The sequence below is a fragment of the Octopus bimaculoides genome, chromosome 13 (genome assembly GCF_046866305.1).
Source record: "Octopus bimaculoides isolate indiv1 chromosome 13, ASM4686630v1, whole genome shotgun sequence".
Lineage (NCBI taxonomy): Eukaryota > Metazoa > Mollusca > Cephalopoda > Octopoda > Octopodidae > Octopus > Octopus bimaculoides.
The window spans coordinates 62276002-62296173 of record NC_142940.1 but is presented as its reverse complement, the minus strand read 5'-3'; the positions used below and the strand labels follow the sequence as shown (position 1 = coordinate 62296173).

The following is a 20172-nucleotide window of genomic DNA, read 5'->3' as shown; positions in this document are numbered from 1 at the left end:
ATTAGAGTTTTGAGTCAGATTGCGATCTACGTTGATCTTTTCCTCGTTTTCATGTCTCCTCCCACCACCACAATCAATTTGCCACATATCATACATATTAGGTAGATTTATAATTTCTATTCGTATAATGATAGTTATTTACTGAAAAAAGACTTATTTAAAAATTACTCAATAAATATTGCGGATAATTTACATAATTTGAGATAAGGTTACCACAATCTAAAAGCTTTAACGGAAATTTATATATTCTAATACACGCGAGCACACACACACACACACACACAAGTACATATATATATATATATATATATACATATATATACACGTGTATGTGTGTACATTTTATATATGTGTATATATACATTTATGTATGTACATTTGTACACATACGTACATACATATATGTATGTATGTATGTATATATATACATACATATATATATATATATATATATATATATATATATATGTGTGTGTGTGTGTGTGTGTGTGTGTGTGTATGTATGTATATATATATACATACATACATACATACATATATATATATATATATATATATATATATATATATATATATATATATATATAATTCAGCATACACCGGAAGCAATGACAAATTTATCATAGTATTAGGAAGCCACGAAGCCACACTGACTGCATCATTATGTGAACAAACTCTTTTTTTGTAACTGATGAGCTGAAAAAAGAGAGAAGCAGTTGACCGACGGACCTTTCACTATATATATATGTATATGTATGTGCGTGAGTGTATACATACATTAACATTTTACGTACCTAAGTCATACGTTATTAGATACTGCATGCTATTTTCATAGACATTCCTCTTGGTGACGCTGTATAGTGAGGTTACTGACAGCAAAACTACTATCCGTAACATGGAGAAAAAGTCAAGTAATCAGATAAAAGAAAACGAGCAACTTGTTGCTCAGGAACTCAAAGGTCTGAATAGTTTCTTTTCTTTTCTTTTTCTTTCACAGCATTTTCCTTAGTTTATTCACACGTATCTTAGTTTATATATTTTTAAAGTGTTACATAATGCCATAATATTAAATTCTGCTGCAATTTTATCTTAATGTTTTAAGTAACTATTTTTCAACATCTGCTTATAGTTTCATTACCATATTTCTTTTTCACTACTGAATACCTCGTTTTAAAAACATAAATAACAAGGAAACGAATATGGTACCAAATTTCATAGGATTGTAGGGTTTCCAATTACATCATGTATTTGTAACATATTTACATTAAATATTACAGCATAGCAGCGATGCTCGCTAATCTGTAAAAAGAAAAGAAAATTAAACAAATGGCTTACACAAGGATCTCGTCTTTTAATTAATGTTATACTATATTGGTCTCACTTACTGAACAGTTCTGTATTGTTAACGTCATCAGGAATATACATGACAAGCATGTTAGAAAACCTATGTTGTTTTGTCATTTTCATTTTAGATATGACATTCATTGTATCATAAAACGTGTAACTTACTTAAATGTTAACCGTCTTTGTCACTTAATCATCCATGAAATTACACGTTATATATTATTTTTGAATGTTCCATTGAAGATAATGGCTCAAGGGAATAGTAAAACCTAGAAAATGATTTGTTTTCCTCTGCCTCTTTACGTACAGTATTCACGTCCGCCGGTGTAAAGACTTCAAGTTCCCCCACCAATTTACATCCCGGCAATCTACAATCGATGTCAAATTGCCCCTGCACTACTCCCATTATACCCCCGCCTTTTTTGGTTTAGCTAAAATAAGAAATGTTAACATCTGCAACGCATAATATGTTTATCGCATTGCACACGTGTAACATTCAAGACTATGAGCTAATCTTAAAATATGACAAATTATTGGATTTATAAACGGATAGGCACAGGCGTAGTTGCGTGGTAAGAAGCGTGCTTCTCAAGCGAGTGGTCCAGAATTCAGTCCCACTCTGTGGCACCTTGAGCAAGTGTCTTCTACTATAGCCTTGGGCCGACCAAAGCCTTTTGAGTGGACTTGGAAGACGGAAACTCAAAGAAACCCGTCGTATGTGTGAGTGTGTGAGTTTTTGTGTCTGTGTTTGTCCCCCACCACTACTTGACAACCGGCATTGGTTTGCTATGTCCCCGTAACTTAGAGGTTCGGCAAAAGAGATCGATAAAATAAGTACGACGCTTAAAAGTAAAGGCCTCGGTCGATTCGTTCGTCTAAAATTCTTCAAAAGTATAAAAACACATTTTTTTTTTAAGACAAACGAATTTATCCATGAAGTTAATTGTTGCTAAAAGATATTCCTCCAACCAACAAAACCGAATTTGGATCTTGTGCTTGAAAAATAGAACTCTTAAACTCTGCGGCTCGTAAAGTATGTCTTCGTAAAATGAGGTGTTACTGTACTTACTTTAAATACGATACAGATGGATAAGAAAAAAAAGTGCTTCGGTTTTAAATCCTCTAATCCAAATCTGTTTCCGTTTAAGGAAAAATAACAATGTTTTTCTTCAAAACAAAAATTTAAAATCTACAATCTCTGATGGTCAAAGTCTTTATTTTAAAGCCATGACAAAAATGTTAGAGTATGTTTAAAATCCAAAAGTTTTTGTTATGTTCACACTTTAAGAATATCTTATAATCTTGATTGTAACAATGCAATCAAAACTGTTATAGGCTGTAAGCGTTAGAGTTTATCATTTTAGCGGAATGAGAAAGCAGGGCAATGTGAGTAGTGAAGGGGTAATTTGAAATCGATTTCAAAGTAATCCCTGGTAATCTGAATGGAGTTTCAATTTGCTGGCTGGTGAGCTAAATGTTGGGTAATCCGAAATTGCTACACCGGATTGGATTTCGCTTTTCATCCTTCTTGCGATGATAAAAATATGGTTCAGAAACCAGTTATATTCTAGTCCCGATTCAATGTCTCTTTTCAATCGACTATATGTCTTTCTGTAAAATGCCTTGATGTGTAAGGGTTTCGATGAATCGAAATCATTTTCCCTTCATTCAGAAACGCTAAGTGGTGAATGTCTAGAAATCAATAACTGAAATGAATTTTGTTTAATTTATAATTTAGGTTTGTCAATATCTGAAATTACCGAGGAAATATTAATACAATGCGGTGGATATGGTTTATTTCAAAAGAAACTAACTTTCTTAATTGTAATATTTATAATATTTTATGGTCATTCACTTTTAACAATGGTGTTTATAAGAGAAAAGATTCCTTTTGCTTGTTATCCTTCGAATTTCAATGAATCCATGATTCCATCAAATATCACCTTGGATGAATTCTTAAATAACATAACTGTAGAAGAGGAGAAATGCTCTGTGTATAAACTGGTTTCTGAAGAAGGACTCTATGTCCTACCCACAATTAATTCTACAAAGGAAACGTGTAAATATGGTCGAAAGTTCTATACCAAGGAAATCTCATCTATTGTATCTGAGGTACGTAGTCTTTACTTCATTGTTGAAAATTGTTTGTTTCTCGCATAAATACATATCGTGTTTTGTCGAAAGTATGAGGGCTTAACTAATAAGCAGGAAACATAGATAATTGTCTTTTTTTTTATTCCCTCAAAGAGAAATCGTTACCAAAGCCGATTTAAAATGCAGGAATTACGAATACTATGAGAAAATAAATGTAGTTTCTATGAAGAGTTCAGCGGAAAAGCAATGAGAGGTGACGTAAGTAGGTTGGTTAGATGCTATTATTCAAATTCCCGCAGTCTAACTGCTCATAGTTCTTTCCTTTTTATTTCCTTGCAAACATCTATGTCCACTGATCGAGCAAATATGAAAAGAGTATGTTGAGAAAAGCGATTATGATCGATGTGTATCGTAGCTAACAACTAGCTGAGATAAATTTAGCAGCATACATATTCAATACAATTAACACGTATTTGCTTGAAATTTGGCAATCGGTTTTTCTTTGAAAGTCACCAATTGTTTTATTCAACTAAATAATCAGCTGTAATTCATTTAGAATTTTAACCTGCTTCATTTACTCCTAGCCAGCCGCATGTCTTCTCGAAATTGAGGCCATTTCCTACTGGATTTCTTTCCCTCAACGTATTTTTATAAAGTCTATGCATTGGTGAAGTTTTATTTAATGCAATCAAAACTGAATGCTCGAGAACTTTCGTATAGCTTCAAATAACTTGAGGAATTTAGTTCACTGGTGATCTAAACGAATAGGTACGCTATGTAAGTGCTATAATTGGTCATTCGTTAAGTTCCAAGTTCACAGCTGAGGTTGGAACTAGGGATCCGTAGTAGGCTTCCGAGTTAGCAGGTATATATTAGAAGAAAAAGGACAACAAAACCAAGGCAGGACGAGTATCTCAAGTCTTTTAGAATATTTAATTAGGGCAAGGTGAATTTGAAGTAATTAATTAATTAATTACCTAATTAATTGATCAATTAATTAATCTTTCGATATCCCAAGTGATAGGTTAGCATCTCCATACACTGGGTATTCCGTCATCAGAGACAAGGTGAGTTTGTAGGAAAGTTCAAGATAGAGAAAGCACAGTGTACAAAGGAATAGAATAGTAGAAGGATTAAGAGTTAAACAATAGACAGAAGACAGGAGTATCAAGTTCACAGCTCATCTTCTTTCTAGCCATAACATTTTTCTCCTTAATTGGCTTTCAGTTGAGTCCAGTAGTCATTATAGGAACACTACTGATAGGTTTACTCAATTGATTTACTCATTTGGTTTATTGATCAATTGAGGTAAATTGAACGACCTAAGAAAATTAAAGAGTATTGTATGGCCAAAATTTGGATGAGTGACAGTCATAAAACATTACTGTTTGTAGTCAGGTCAACACACATTACCATATTAACATTGTATATAAGTTAGATATTCTCCAACCATTGTTGTATCTCGGGACGGTCATGTTTTTTTGCCAAATAAACACACGCACTATATATTCGCTCTTCACTTATTTATAACTGTTCTTATTTTAACCCATGTCCAGTGTCCGGAAATCTTTCGTCACACATCTGTGACCTCTTCAGCGATACTTTCTGTCCTCGTGTGCGCTCCTGCTCCGCTTAGTCCATTCTGTTCTTGTATAGAAGACTAAGCGGAGCAGGAGCACACACGCGGAGGGAAAGTATCGCTGAAGAGGTCACAAATGTGTAACGAAAAATTTCCGGACAATGGACTTGGGTTAAAATAAGAACAGTAATAAACGAGTGAAGACCGAATATACAGTGCGTGTGTTTATCTGGCAAAAAAAAAAAAACGACCGTCCCGAAATACAATATTTGTTTCAACACATGGTTTCACATCAGAAAGTTTTCATCACAAATTCATAAACGTATTCTTCAACTGTTGTGTTGAAAATTGATTTGGGCTTTTTATACACATGGTCAATCTAAGACAGTAATATTTGGAAATTTTTGCTATTAAGCATAGTATGGGAATTATGTAGGAAGGTAAAGAAATATTAGTAGTAGTCAGGTTCTGGTGTAGAAATCGAGAATGAGCTTGTTAGCTAGGATATACATACTGATAGAATGAGAGATGTTAAGTTGAACGGGAAGTGGACAATTTGAAGTTGTTGAAAGTCAAATGTAAATTCAAACTAACCTCAATACACGAGTTTTAAAGTTTAAACCAATTAATCCGTAACCCATTTATTGGTTTACACTAAAACTCGTGTAATGAGATTAATTTGAGTTTACATAGAATATGGTAGGATGGTGACGGGGATAAGGGAGGTGGGAGATAGTGTTTTTGGTCAGGGGGAACTCAAGTTTTCGCCAGGTTAGTAGTTTATTACTTAATTTTAAAACTATACGCGCTCATATTAGCGCGCTCACGCGTATATGTTGGGCGCCTTTGATATCTAGTAGATGTGCATGCGTGCGTGGGAGCGGAGGGAAAGTGTGGAGAGACATAAATATTATGGAACATATAAAGAATAAAAGGATAAGAGAATAATGTAAAAAATATGAAAATATAAGTATATATATATATATATATATGTATATATATATATATATATATATATATATATATATATATATGTATATATATATGTATATATATGTATATGTATATATATGTATATATATATATGTATATTTATGTATATATATACATAAATATATATGTATATGTATATATATATATATATATATATATATATATATATATATATATATATATGGGAGAATATACAAATAATAACAACAGACGAGGACAGGTGGTGTAAATAACAAAAGTATATATTAGTATGACGCTCGGGAATACGGAAAGTCTTTGACGTTTCGAGCTACGCTCTTCAACAGAAAGAATACGGAGACAAGGAGAAAAACACGGAGAAAAAAAATTGAATAGTGGTCAGTCAACGGTCAATCATAATAATGGCCGATCATAACAATGACTGACCGGAAGTTAGAAATTCTTATTTCAGGAGAGCTAAGAAAGGGGGAGATAACAAACGGTGATCGGGAACGAGGGGCTGTGTGTGGGAGGTAGAATGCTGGTGATCTTGACGTATGTAGTGTGAAAATGGGGAAGGGAGAAAGGGAGAAAGTAGTTGGTCAGTTGTAGTGTATATATATATATACACGTATATGTTTGTGTGTGTGTGTGTGTGTGTGTGTGTGTGTGTGTAAATATATATAATCATAACGTAAGTCAAAGCCATGAAAGCACTAACTCCGATATCGATGGCATATGCAACACCCACAACCCTAGCACTACAATTAACCAAGATACAAAATTCCCCGTTTCCTATGAAGGTCGAAGAGTAGCTGAGACGAATGTTGATACTAATAGCAACACTACTAATACTAATATTAATTACTCTAATACGACCACCACCACCACCACCACCACCACTACCGCCACACTACTACTACTACTACTACTACTACTACTACTACTACTACTACTACTTGTATTAATAATAATAATACCATTACCACTACAAATAACAATAATAGCAATAATAATAACAACAATTATAATAATATGATCCAATCTCCTAATAACGCCCTTAATTCTACTTTTGATTTCTCTATAAGGAATACTACATCTTTCCTTTCCACTAATAACACTCGTAAAACAGATAGCTGCAACTGCCGATACACGGTCGATGGCCGTTGCAAGTCCACTGCAGAAGGTTTAACGAAGTATACAAATGCACGGTCCATTACATATTGCACAATTCTCCTAACTACTATATCGGGTCTACTATTAATTTTAAACAGAGATATTCTGCGCATATAAGCATTATACCAATATTCTATAATTATAAGCATAATTATAATCAGGGGTCAGCTAATTGTGTTACTGTCTGGGAGATATTTATGGTGGCGGAATAGTGCGTTGGCTGCTATTTCAAAATTCGGTGAGTCGCAAAGCAATTAGCTGATCCCTGATTATAATTATGCTTATAATTATAAAATATTTGTATAATGTTACCCATGAAAGTTATTTCTTAACGTACTTGGTAAAATTATTAATTATTAATTAATTAATTAATTAATTAATTAATTAATTTTACCCTATATTATATATATATATATATATATATATATTATATATATATATATATATCACGCGTCTATTTCCTTGAATTACTTACTTTCGTATAATCATTGTAATTGCTATATGAAACTGTATAGCTGCTCAACGATTGTTTTGTTAACAATTTCATTGTTTTCCTTTTTTCAGTTTGATTTAGCTTGTGAAAGAGAATGGATGAAAAACACCGCCGTGTCTGTGATGTTTGGGGGTTTCTTCCTGGGAAATTTGGCATTTGGTATATTGTCAGACAAGTAAGTGCGAAACTTTCACTTTCATTAAGGGTATAATTTAATATGAACAAATGGAGATTTATAAACATATATCACCGTTGTAAGTAAATGTATCTGAATTGTCGGTGGAAGCATCGGCTTAATATAAGTCATTTTAAGTAATGTGTACGCGTGTGTTTAATGTAGACTTGGTTTTGCACCTATTATGCTCTTAGCAATATCGGCGATTCATCAGACCTGCTGGCCAGAGACACATTACCACTCTATCAATGGAGGTAGGAATACAGTCTTGTACATCGAGGGTTGTGAAAAAAACCCTGAAACAAAATTCTTCGAATCGAAACCCTTTCTGGGCGAGACTGAGTTACTCCCCTTTGATCTGTACCAGTTGCGTCCGAAAACAGTCAGTTTATGTTCGATTTCCGATCGCCTGTCAAGAAGCGGTTAATACTATCTTTTCAATACGAATTTCCTCTCATGACTTCACCGATTAAACACCTCAATTCTGGAATTTAAGAGGGGACTTGTATCAAGTGATTTGTTGGGAATCCTTTCACTAGCGCGGACAAGCAAAGTTTGCATGGTCTACTTGTGTGAAGAAATGCATATATATATATATATATATATATATATATATATATATATATATATATACCAGAAAAGGAATTTAAGAGGTAGGAAAATTTTAAGGATTTTCGCTAATGATGTTTGAACCACTCATTGCTCAGAATGATTTTACTTTTTCCAGATTCGGTCGATTCAAAACATACTGTGCGGCAGAAGTACTTATCATAATTTCCAGCTTTGCCAAAACACAGGCACCAAATTATATTATCTTCGTTATTATATACTTCTTTGAAGGATTTGGATTTTCAGGCAATTTTGTCATTTTATACACGAATAGTAAGTATTTTTAAATTCTTCAGACATGGACTTTTTATTTCATTACTTAGTTGCATGTCAACTTCAACGGCAATAAAATATACGGTCTCCATGTTTCTGTGGAGCTTTTCAAGAATATATAAATGTTTGTTATTGATAATATTCTATAACGTTGTACAGTGACTGTGTGGTATGTTTTGCGTATACGCCCTGATTTGTTATAATGTAAGGTAATTTTGTGGTGTAGATGGTGTGAGCGTTCGCCATGTATATATTATATTGTTCAATGGTGGTAGTGAAGATTATTTACAATGTAAGTTGTTTTACGGTTTAGTGATTACTCAGACCACGGTCGTAAGGTCGTAACTTCGTTTCCTGGCGGCGTGTTGTGGCCTTAAGCCAGATACTTTACTTTACAATGTTCTTGTCAACTCAGCTGGTAAAAACGAGTTGTACCTGCAATTCAAAGGGCCAGCCTTGCACACTATGAGTCATGCTGAATCTCCCGGAGAACTTCGTTAAGGGTAAGCATGTCTGTGGAGTGCGCAGCAACTTGCATGTTAACAACAGGCTGTACTGTTGATCGAATCAACTGCAACCCTTGTAGAAACCGACAGAGAGACAGATATTTATATTATTAGGAGAATATCACTGTGATAAAGTGTGAATTGTGTAAGATTTTGGCGATTGTTGCCTAAGAATAATAAGTGCTGTGTTATTTTATTGAATAATAATTGCGTAGAATATGTTGTGTAGGTTGTGCTTTGCGTCTCTTTGGCAATTCTGTAAAAATGCTGCCATGTTGTGTTACTTTTATTGATTGATGTTTGTACAGAGAATTTTTATTTATAATTTCTGTTTATTTTCAAATGAAAATGTTTTGCGTACAATTTTGGATGTGCTTCGCAGAACAATATTAACGGGTGCATGATATTTTATGTCCTTGGACGATTATTATGTTCTCTCTCTCTCCCCTTTCTCTCTCCCCTCTCTCTCTCTCTCCTCTCTCTCTCTCTATTCTCTCACACACACACACGTTGCTCAGACTTGACCCTCGTCCATCTTTCTTTTCCTCACGTGACCATCTTTCTGTTCCTGCACTAACGTTTAAACGAACGGCCGTATTTTTCTCTCTTCTATCATTTCTCTTTTCAAAAAAATGCTTCTCCCAGCGTTCACTATTTTCCTCTCGTTCTGGTCTAACGACCCTCCATGCTTGCTTTCGTTCGGTTTCCACAGTCTTTTTTTCATTCCAAACTTTGACCCTCCATAAATCCTAAATTTTACTTTAGAATTTATGGGACCAACTGTCTTTCAAAACTCAGACTGTCGTTGAATGCTCGAAATGAGGAGTAGATAGACAGCCGGCAACTGATGAAGGATTCTTTCTCTGTGTTTACTTGTCCTATTTTCCATTTTTCTCTCGTTGTTTACGTAGTTTACTCTTTTTCCCTCGTTTGTTTACGTATTTCATGTTATTCGCACCGTTGGTGATGTCCTGTACTCATATATGCAGTTATATATATATATGTGTGTGTGTGTGTGTGTGTGTGTGTGTGTGTGTGTATTAATTTGTGAATTAAGGCCTTAATTCACAATAAAGAAATTATCCACCAAATGCAGTATTTAGCACTCATTCCAACGTTCTACTTTTACGTATAGATGTGTGTGTGTGAAAGAGAGTGAGTGAGTGTGTGTGTGTGTGTCTGTGTGTATGTGTGTGTGTGTGTGTGTGTGTGTGTGTGTGTGTGTGTGTGTGTGTGTGTGTGTTCGTGTGTGTATACGACGCGCGTTTTTCAGTTTCCGTCTACCAAATCTACACACTTGCTCAAGGTGCCATGCAGTGAGACTGAACCCAGAACAACGTACCTGAGAAGTAAATTTCTTGCCACACAGTCATGCCACCACCTATATTGATAAATTATGTATTAATTTGTCGTACATGATGTTTGCAAGAAATCCTAACATTATACTTTCTTTTTTGCTTTTTACAGTTATAGAATGTGTCTCTCAACAGTACAAGACACATATAAATTTTATTACGAATGGAGCCTTCGCTGTTGGAGGAACAATTCTAGCAGGTGTGGCGTTTCTACTTCGTAAATGGCAGCATCTAATTTATGCTGCAACTATTCCACATATTCTGATCGTCATTGTGGCATTCAAGTAGGTATCTTTTTGTAGGTTGTAACGATAATCTAACTGTTAGTGTATTCACATTTTATCGTAGAGATTATGTCTATAAATAAGATTTGACTTGCTAATTTATTTGCGCAAAGAGGCCAAAATTGAATTTCTTCTATGCACACACATGTAGATGCAGATACCACGCAGAGTGCATGCGTTTGTATAAATATATATATTTCCACTAATACATCTAATGACATTCTCGACATACACTTTTTTTATATACATCTGTATTGACTTCTCGCATTGTTGATGTCGTTCCTCATATAAATACAAATGTAATTCTTTCCCAAATAAATTCCTCTTCATATTTGAGGCCCCGATGAAGTTATAAGTTGTTATTCACGCTCTCAACTAAGCGTCCACTGCATCTGATAGCAGAAACAGCTGTAAGCTAATGAAGTAACTTAGATAACCATTTATGCCTTCGTCATCTCTCTTATTACTGGTCTATACTTAGCTAACATTTCATTCTGAAACATATGTATATTGAGTTCTGCACCGCGTTATTAATCTCGTAATGGCTAAGGGATATATATATATATATATATATATATATATATATATATAGGCTTGAAACGTAAAAGGCATTTTTCACTTTTCCCGAGCGTCAATCTGATACTTTTGCTTGTTGTTCATATACCTGTCTTCGTCTTTTGTTTTTCAATAAATTTCAACTATATATATACAAGACGTCGTCGACTTACGACCACAATTGGTTCCGACTGACTGGTCGTGAGTCGGCCTATAGGTCTACATAGCTTTGTTTTATATTTTTACATTAAGGTACATTCTCAGGTAAAAGTCACACACAGCATTCTGTATTATACTATTATACTGGTGTTAGTCAAAAATTTCGGAGTCTCAAGCAGTTGTCTTATAAACAAATACGAGGTTGCCTCAATGTCTCCGCGACAGGATAGTCATCCGACACAGTGGCGATCGATAACCAAACCTAGGGGAAGCGTTTATTAGCTTACATCATCCGTAGAAGGGTTAATTTCTAAGAAATTTCCAAGAAATTAAACCCATTGGATTTTACCTGGACTATTTATTATTACTGCCGGGAGCTGGCGAGTCAAACGTCGAAAATCGGGTGTAAGTCGGATAGGTCGTAAGTCGACGACGACCTGTACATATGTGTGCGTGCGTGCGTGCGATATTGCAAATCATATATCACACTTCTTTTGTGAAGTTATCAGATTTCCTAACATTTTCAGTTTGCTGTGTTTGTTTATGATAGAACTTCATACATTCGTGAGTATCTGTACATGGAATAAATATGCCGAAAACATACTATTTAATGACAACTATCAACTTAACGATATATTTTACACTACTTACATACAATAAACACGTCGTGGGCATAATTCTCCTAAATTGCATCACGCCACAATTTCAAACTTTATATTTTATAACTTCAGTTTTTCAATTGCATAAAAAAAAAAGAAACTTCGTTATTTTATTGGCGTTCAATGATTTTTACTTTGCAGATATCTTCCCGAATCTCCAAGATGGATCCTTAGTAAAGGGAGATCTTCAGAAGCTGAAGAGTCCTTCAACAGGATAGCAAGAACAAATAAGAAAGATAATGAGGATACTGTAAATCGTGTTAGGAAACTTCAAAGAGAAGCAGAAAGCAAATCAAAATTTGATGAATATCCAGGAAAGAAGAATCGGAAAACCTATACTCCAATAGATTTGCTAAAAACACGTCGAAGAGCAAAGATTTCTTCAAACCTTTGGTTTAACTGGTAAATATTATATTGTGTTCAGTATTACACATAAAAATTGTAAATGTATCACAATATTCTATAGTAAAATTTATAAGAATATTCAAAATAAAAATCGTAATCATATATATATATATATATATATATATATATATATGATGGCAAGTTAATATTAATAACTATTAAGGTGGCAAACTAGGAGGATCGTTACCGCGCCGGCTAAAATGCTTAGCGGCATTTCTTCCGGCCTTATGTCCTGAGATCAAATTCAGCCGAGCTTGACTTTGCCTTTCATCCTTTCGTGGTCTATGAACTAAGTACCAATTGAGCACAGATTAAGTACCAGTTACGCACTGGGGTCGATGTAATCGGCTTAATCCCTTTGTTTGTCCTTGTTTGTCCCCTCTATGTTTAGCCTATTGTGGGCAATAAAGAAATAAGAAACGTTAGCACGCCGGGCGAAATGCTTAGTGGTATTTCATCTGTCTTTACGTTCTGAGTTCAAATTCCGCCGAGGTCGACTTTGCCTTTCATCTTTTTGGGGTCGATAGATTAAGTACCATTTACGAACTGGGGTCGATGTAATCGACTGGCCCCCTTCCCATAAATTTCGGGCCTTGTACCTAAAGTAAAAAAGAATCGTTATCACCCCGAGCGAAATTCTTAGCGGTAGTTTGACCGTCTTCACGTTCTGAGTTGAAACTCCGCCGAGATCGACTTTGGCTTTTATTCTTTCAGGATCGATGAAACAAACACCAGCCAATTACTGGGATAGCTGTAACCGACTTACCACTTCCTCTCAAAACTACTAACTTTGTGTCAAGATTGAAACGATTATTAATAACTACGCGCTATCGCATATACATGTACCCGGCTACCAAACGTAGTCGTTTAGCCAAGTTACTTTTCAGTCAATGCTACCATTTCATTACAGGTTGGTCAGCAGTATGATTTACTTCGGAATGACGCTAATATCTGTTGATATGTCTGGAAATCGCTACATGAACTTCTTGCTGATGGCAGCCGTGGAAATTCCAGGCAACATTCTCGGATATTTTTCCTTTAAATGGTTTGGTCATCGTAAGCCGCTTTGCTTCTTCTTGATATTTGGTGGAATTAACTGTATTGTTTCAAACTTTGTGTCTAAAGGTAATATTCTGTTGTATCAAACATTGCATGCTTTCGTTGCTAAATATCAGGTCATCCCATAAGTTCTGTCCGATTTTACCTTTTTTAAAATTGAATGAAATTTAATAGTATTTTAGATTGTCTAATGGAATTAAAAATTATTTTTATGCATTTGTGTACATTTAAACTAATTAAACATTATTTTACAGAATAATAGAATTACAAGAATGTGTAATGTCAGTTGCTTCTGATAGGACCCTGTGGAGGAGGTGACTGAGGTCTCTACTCCCACGACTTTCCCGTGAATAGACGGCAGAGATAATTGATGGATGAGTGGAATCTAATATAGACTGAGAACATTTATCACTTAGATCAAGGATTTGAAAGAAATTCATACTAATATTTTCAGGATCCTTTCGTTAATTGTAGAAACTGCTACGTCAGATATTAATGACTTACACAGATGTATGTTTTGTTTAATGCTTTCGTCCCGAATTACATGAAATTACATGTTTTCGCCCTGAATCACATCTGAGCCTATGTGCAAGTGTTCTTTTCTCAATCCCTTACTGATATTATTTTCATCTAAATTTCCGTTAATGCATTTATTTCAACATTTCAGTACTGTTTTTTTTTTTCATATCAATATTGATGTGCATTGATATATTTACAGCTAAATGTTTGTCTTTATTCCATTAAAACATTGCAATATTTTAATTAATTTTGTAGCATATAATGCTTATTACCAAATCACACGGAATCTCTCCTTTGTGAAAAAAGTCACCATAAAACACACAAATTTCGTATGGCATTTTCACCGATGCTCATAAAACTTTCATTTTGTGCACATCGTCTGAACACATGATAAGCTCGTAATTAAATCCTTAAAATTTGGGGGCAATACAATCTCTGACCATCTTTCAAAACAAAGTTATATAACAATGCCTCCTAAACCTAGGTATCCTCTTTATCCCCAGTAATTACTTGATGCCTCACGAATTGTTCTCTTTCTCTAATAGTCACGCACAAAACAACTTCAGTATATGTTTCAAATATTTGAGAGTGTGCTGTTTCTATCAGTCCCAAAGATCATAAACAATATCCCAACTACACAAAATCCATTTCTTCAATTCACTGTGAAATAATTCCGCGACAACGTAACTTATTTTACTATTAATAAAAGTTAAATATCTTTATGCTCAGTATATACAATTTCTTTTCAGTTAACATTTGGTTACCTCTGATATTAGCTGTCCTCGGGAAGCTTGGCGGGACGGCAGCATTTGTCGGTATTTTTCTGACGTCAGCAGAACTTTTTCCAACAGAAGTACGGTAGGTGTATAATTTTAACCCCTTGAAGAGGAATTTCTCAATAGTTACATTCTGGTATACTTGGAATGATTCGGCAATAGAAGTGTACCGATATAATTCCCTATGAAATATTGCACAAACATGTATGTCTTTGCATGCATACAAATATACACATACCCGCAAACATAAACCACAAACAAACGCACATATTTATATAAAGACAAAAAATAATAAACTGTCATCAAAGTTAAGCTTCTTCTTTAGCGCATGTGCAGAAGGTGAGTATCATTTCTGTCCATTTACCCTCGTATTCGAAGGTGGAACGATCATGAGGAAATGCTTTTGACTAGAGTTCTGTCTAGAGTATGTATGTATATCGTTATTCAGTCTATTTCAAGATCCACGGCTCCTTCATTGGAATTTCAACATCAACAACAGGGCATGTATGTATGTATGTATGTATGTATGCATACGTGCAGATTTGTATATTTTGTTTTAGGTATGTATTCTTATGTATATAGTTGCATATCTAGACATGCTTATATATACTTAAATGATAAACTTCTGGAAAGCTTTACAGATTTTTACAGTTCCAGTGATGACTTGGTTCTGTAGTCTTCCAATCAGCTTTCTCCTTTCAGGTCTTGAGAAGACTAACTCCTCAAGATTGTGATTTAGGCAGAGTGCTACATATCCCAGCGCCCCAATAATTAACTGAGTCATGATTGTATGCAGGAGAGAAATAACTTCATTGTGTGTAAATAGAGATTATATACTCTGGAATTGTGCAGCTGTACATGTACAAAATAAGGACAGGGTGATCTAATCAGGTTACCATCGGCCAATGTTTTGAAGCTCATTAAGAAACCGTATCATTAGTGACAACCTTACGGGAAATCCGATTTCTTGTTGATGGATATCACAGATTGTTATAGCAGATGACTTTTTAGTATATTTCCCCAGCTTACATTTCGCTTGTCATTTCCCCCTTGTCTTCTCGACATCTCTGGAAATATTGGCTTCAAATTTTGGCACAAAGCCTGCAGTTTCGAGGGAGGGAATAAGTCGATTACATAGCCTCTAATGTTCAACTGGCACTTATTTTATCGACCCCAAAAAGATGAAAGGCAAAGTCGACATCAGCGGAATTTGAACTTATAACGTAAAGAGGAACGAAATGCCGCTACGCATTCCGCCCGGTGTGCTAACGACTCTGCCGACTCGCCGCCTTACCATCTCTTTGGAAATATTAACAACAGAGGTATGTAAATATCCAGTTATAGCTTAATGGATCCGAGTTTTAACAATGTTTTAGTAAATGTACTTCGAAATGCGTATCCTTTAAAATCACAATATCACTCTCAATCTATTTCTCAGCCTTTTTTTGTATTAAATACACTCTGAAATTTTTAGATATCTATATCTACATTTATGTGAAATATTCTTTATTTTTGCGTATTTCAGAAACATTGGAATGGGTGTAGGTTCATCATGCGCTCGTGCTGGTGGTCTTATTGCACCAATAATCATTGGTCTCAATGTATATGGCTCTTGGATACCACTCAGTGTCTATGGGTTCATTGGAACTCTTGCTGGATTCTTGATCTTATTAGTGCCTGAAACGAAGGATTTGTATCTGCTTCAAAAACTTGAAGATATGGATAATTTGTAGAGTTTGTTTTAAACGACTTCGCTGTGAGGAATTACCTTGAGAATCATCTATCCATCTATGTGTGCGATAGAGCTTTTGAAAATGTGGCATTTGGTACCTCTCACTAAAACTCTATCACACGCACACAAATACACAAATATTATCTAAGCTCTCTGCTGTCTAAGACATCGTATTTTTTTCAGTTTCCTGGGCCTTTTTATTTAAATCAAGATCTACAGTGTCGTTATATGAAAAGTTTAGTGGAAATGATTATAGCTAGGAGCAACTAGAAAGCCACGAGGATAAAGCTCTCCCAAACTTAAACCACTTCAAAGGTAAACAAGCTTTGATAACTAGCATTTTCTTTTGGCCGAAAAATGTTTGTCTCGGATAACAGTTCTTATTCCAATCCCACTGATGCTAATCAGTTTTTTTTTAAGTCATTCAAAACTAGCCAAAATATGTTATAAGAAAAAAAAACAATTGAAATATAAACAAACCGACGCTGCCATCATCACTGTTGCTGAGTTACTATACACCTCCATTCAAAACTGATAGAACTGACTCGAGAAAGATGATTATAGAATATAAGCAGAAGGAACTGTAGATACATGTACAGAACAACTCTTGGCAAATATATTTTGGGAATAAGAAAACGCGACGGAAATCTCGTGGTAGCATGGCTTGATTATAGAAAAGTATACTACCCTGTTCTCCATTCCTAGTAGCTATAATGTTGGAACCGATAAAAGTATCTGTTGTCTTAGTTGCTGCTAATGAAAGGTTCCAAAATACCTGACCAATAGCATTGACACTGCTGAAAGCTCGGCTTTCCTTTCTCGAGACAATAACCCACAATGCATTTGTCAAACGTATGATACTTGACTGGTCTGTAGAGGATATTCATTCTGAAGATATTAACACCTGCAAGATTCAGACATTGATTACAAGTTACCACAGAAGACAGCGATACTGATACGCTGTTCATCAGAAGAAAAGAGATAGAACTTGGCTAAGATCAGTGTAGATATGTTTTGAGTGTCGAAAACATCCACTTAGTAAGAGTAACAAAAATAAATTACATTAAGAACTATCTCAAAAGGGGAGAGAATAATATTCTATTAGTCAGTATCGTATTTCTCAAAAACTATTCACTTCACAGTCTGCTCGCTTGCGATATTAAAAGTGCTGGGCTGGCTTACTTTCCTGAAGACCTGGAAGTGAAACACTACATACTACAAAACGTTATGCATCTTTTTGAAGTTTGCATTTTCAGTATATTTCCAGTTAAGCTGACAGTAGGACTAATAGTGACAGTAATTCTAATAGTGACAGTAATTCTAATAGTAACAGTAATTCTAATAGTGACAACTCGGAAATAAGAAAACAGCATATTTTCATGTTCGAAGAACACCTAATACTTTAAAATATACTTTGCACTTTTAGTATTTTTAAGCATTTCTCTACCGTTTCAATGTTTCAGCTTTTGTGTAGCGTGCAGTGCAAAGACTTCTATAGCCTCATGTCTTTGAAAATACGATCAAAGGGATACAAATTTAATTTACAGAGCAGCTTGGTTTGATTTTTGCCGTATTTTATCTCAGGAACGTTTCTCTGAAAAGTCAAGCATTAATTAGTGAGTATAATAAGGCCCCAGTTACCAAAAAAACACTTTTCCAACATCGTGACAAAAATGTTCACCGATTTCATCATTTACGGCCTCAAGATTTTCCGAGAAATATCCAACTCAGATTACAAAAAATGAACCTTTAATGACAATGTTCGTTGGTGCATAAGAAATCCAAAAAGTTCGCCTATTTTAGAATAGTTTTCGGTCTTATGGTTTTCCAAACACATTTTAAACTTTGTCGCACAGATCTTTAGACTTCCTTTAACATATGACTCAATTAATGACAATCATCTGACCTGAAGGCCTGCAAAAGCATTTCCTTCAATCTTGCATCAGAAAACTCAAAATTACCCTCAGATCTCTACTTATATTTCTAAAAGTTGCTTCAAATTTTAGTAAAAGGCCAGTATATTTAGGGGCAGACGTATGTCGATTAGATCGACCCGGTGTTCGAATAGTATCTTAGTTTATCGCCCTTCAAAAGATGGGTTTTGAACTCAGGACATAAAGAACCAGAAGAAATGCAGCAAAGCACATTGTCCGGCGCTCTAAAGATTCTGTCAGCAAGCCACTTCATTTATATTTCTTATAATCCTTTCTACTACAGGCACAAGGCCTGGAATTTGGGGGAGGGGGCTAGTCCATGACATCAACCTCCGGTACTCAACTGGTACTTATTTCGTCGACCCTGAAAAGATAAAAGTCGACCTCTGCAAAATTTGAACTCAGAACGTTGAGACGGACGAAATGCCGGTAGCATTTCCCTGGCGTGCTAACGATTCTACCAGCTCACCACCTTATATTTCTAATAATAAAGCTTTTCCCAGAAATCAAAGTTTTGTATGATTCTTTCATGGTGAAATTAGATTCAATAGATGCAGAACAGAATTTATAACTTTTGTGTAGAAGGATTCTCTTCAAGTTGACTTTTAAACTATCAATGAATCAATGAACCAACGTTACTAATCCATGTGATGTTTATGACCATGTGCCCTCGACTGAATTCATTCTTTGTAAAGCATGAACCTGTCTCCATTCATGATAGAATCCTTTTCAGAATTAGTTAATGCGGAAGCGGAAAAAGCAAACTTTATCTCACAAACATATTCGAACTGGTAACAAGTTCATATATAGATAGATAGATAGGTAGATAGGTAGGTAGATAGATAGATAGATAGATAGATAGATAGATAGATAGATAGATAGATACGAACTTGTTACCCGTTCGAATATGTCGCAAAGATATGCACAGTATTTTGTCGAAGACAAAAAGGTGTAAACACATCAGGTCAGTTTGGAGCGGTCAGATTGACTGAGATATGCATTTTGAAGCAGTTATCATCTCATCAGCACCGAATATTGGAAACAGAGCCAACTCTAATCTGACGACGGGACTACGTCTCAGTTGATGACTGTGACTGAAAGTATTTGGTTGGAATACATACATACATACATACATACATACATACATATATTCTTATTTTTTTATTGCCCACAAGGGCTAAACATAGAGGGGACAAACAAGGACAGACAAAGGAATTAAATCAATTGCATCGACCCTAGTGCGTAACTGGTACTTAATTTATCGACCCCATATTAAACAATGTAACAAATATAACATTACAATATGGATATTAAGCTGTAGCTAAAACATGTCATATTACAAATGCCTACTTTTATATTTTTACAAACTCCAGCTAAGCAGCAATAACTACAAATATTTTGGTTGCGAATGAGATACTGTTTATTCTCTTATTAGTACAGTTTCTGCTGAAAGTAATAAACGATAAGACGAAACACTTGAACACCATCACAAACAGCTACTTGTCACACAGTAGCTGTTTATACAGCCCCCCTTG

The 20172-nt window shown here is 34.9% G+C and overlaps 1 protein-coding gene across 1 annotated transcript; it reads left to right on the top strand.

Moving 5' to 3' along the window:
- The first annotated feature begins 834 nt into the window (after positions 1–834).
- Positions 835–19143, top strand: LOC106880860 (organic cation transporter protein). Its single transcript, XM_014931008.3, has 9 exons — positions 835–959; positions 3083–3456; positions 7709–7812; positions 8540–8694; positions 10668–10839; positions 12354–12614; positions 13528–13742; positions 14945–15053; positions 16497–19143. The coding sequence occupies exons 1-9, from the start codon at positions 896–898 to the stop codon at positions 16702–16704; spliced, it is 1662 nt and encodes a 553-aa protein (XP_014786494.1). The 5' UTR covers positions 835–895; the 3' UTR covers positions 16705–19143.
- Positions 19144–20172: the final 1029 nt, after the last annotated feature.

What these genes read in the sequence shown, in the direction of transcription:
- LOC106880860 (XM_014931008.3), top strand. Translation starts at nt 896, where the DNA reads ATGGAGAAAAAGTCAAGTAATCAGATAAAAGAAAACGAGCAACTTGTT. An exon ending in TTTGGTATATTGTCAGACAA is followed by an intron (nt 7,813 to 8,539) that starts GTAAGTGCGAAA and finishes TACTTTTTCCAG; the next exon opens with ATTCGGTCGATTCAAAACAT. An exon ending in TTCAAACTTTGTGTCTAAAG is followed by an intron (nt 13,743 to 14,944) that starts GTAATATTCTGT and finishes ATTTCTTTTCAG; the next exon opens with TTAACATTTGGTTACCTCTG.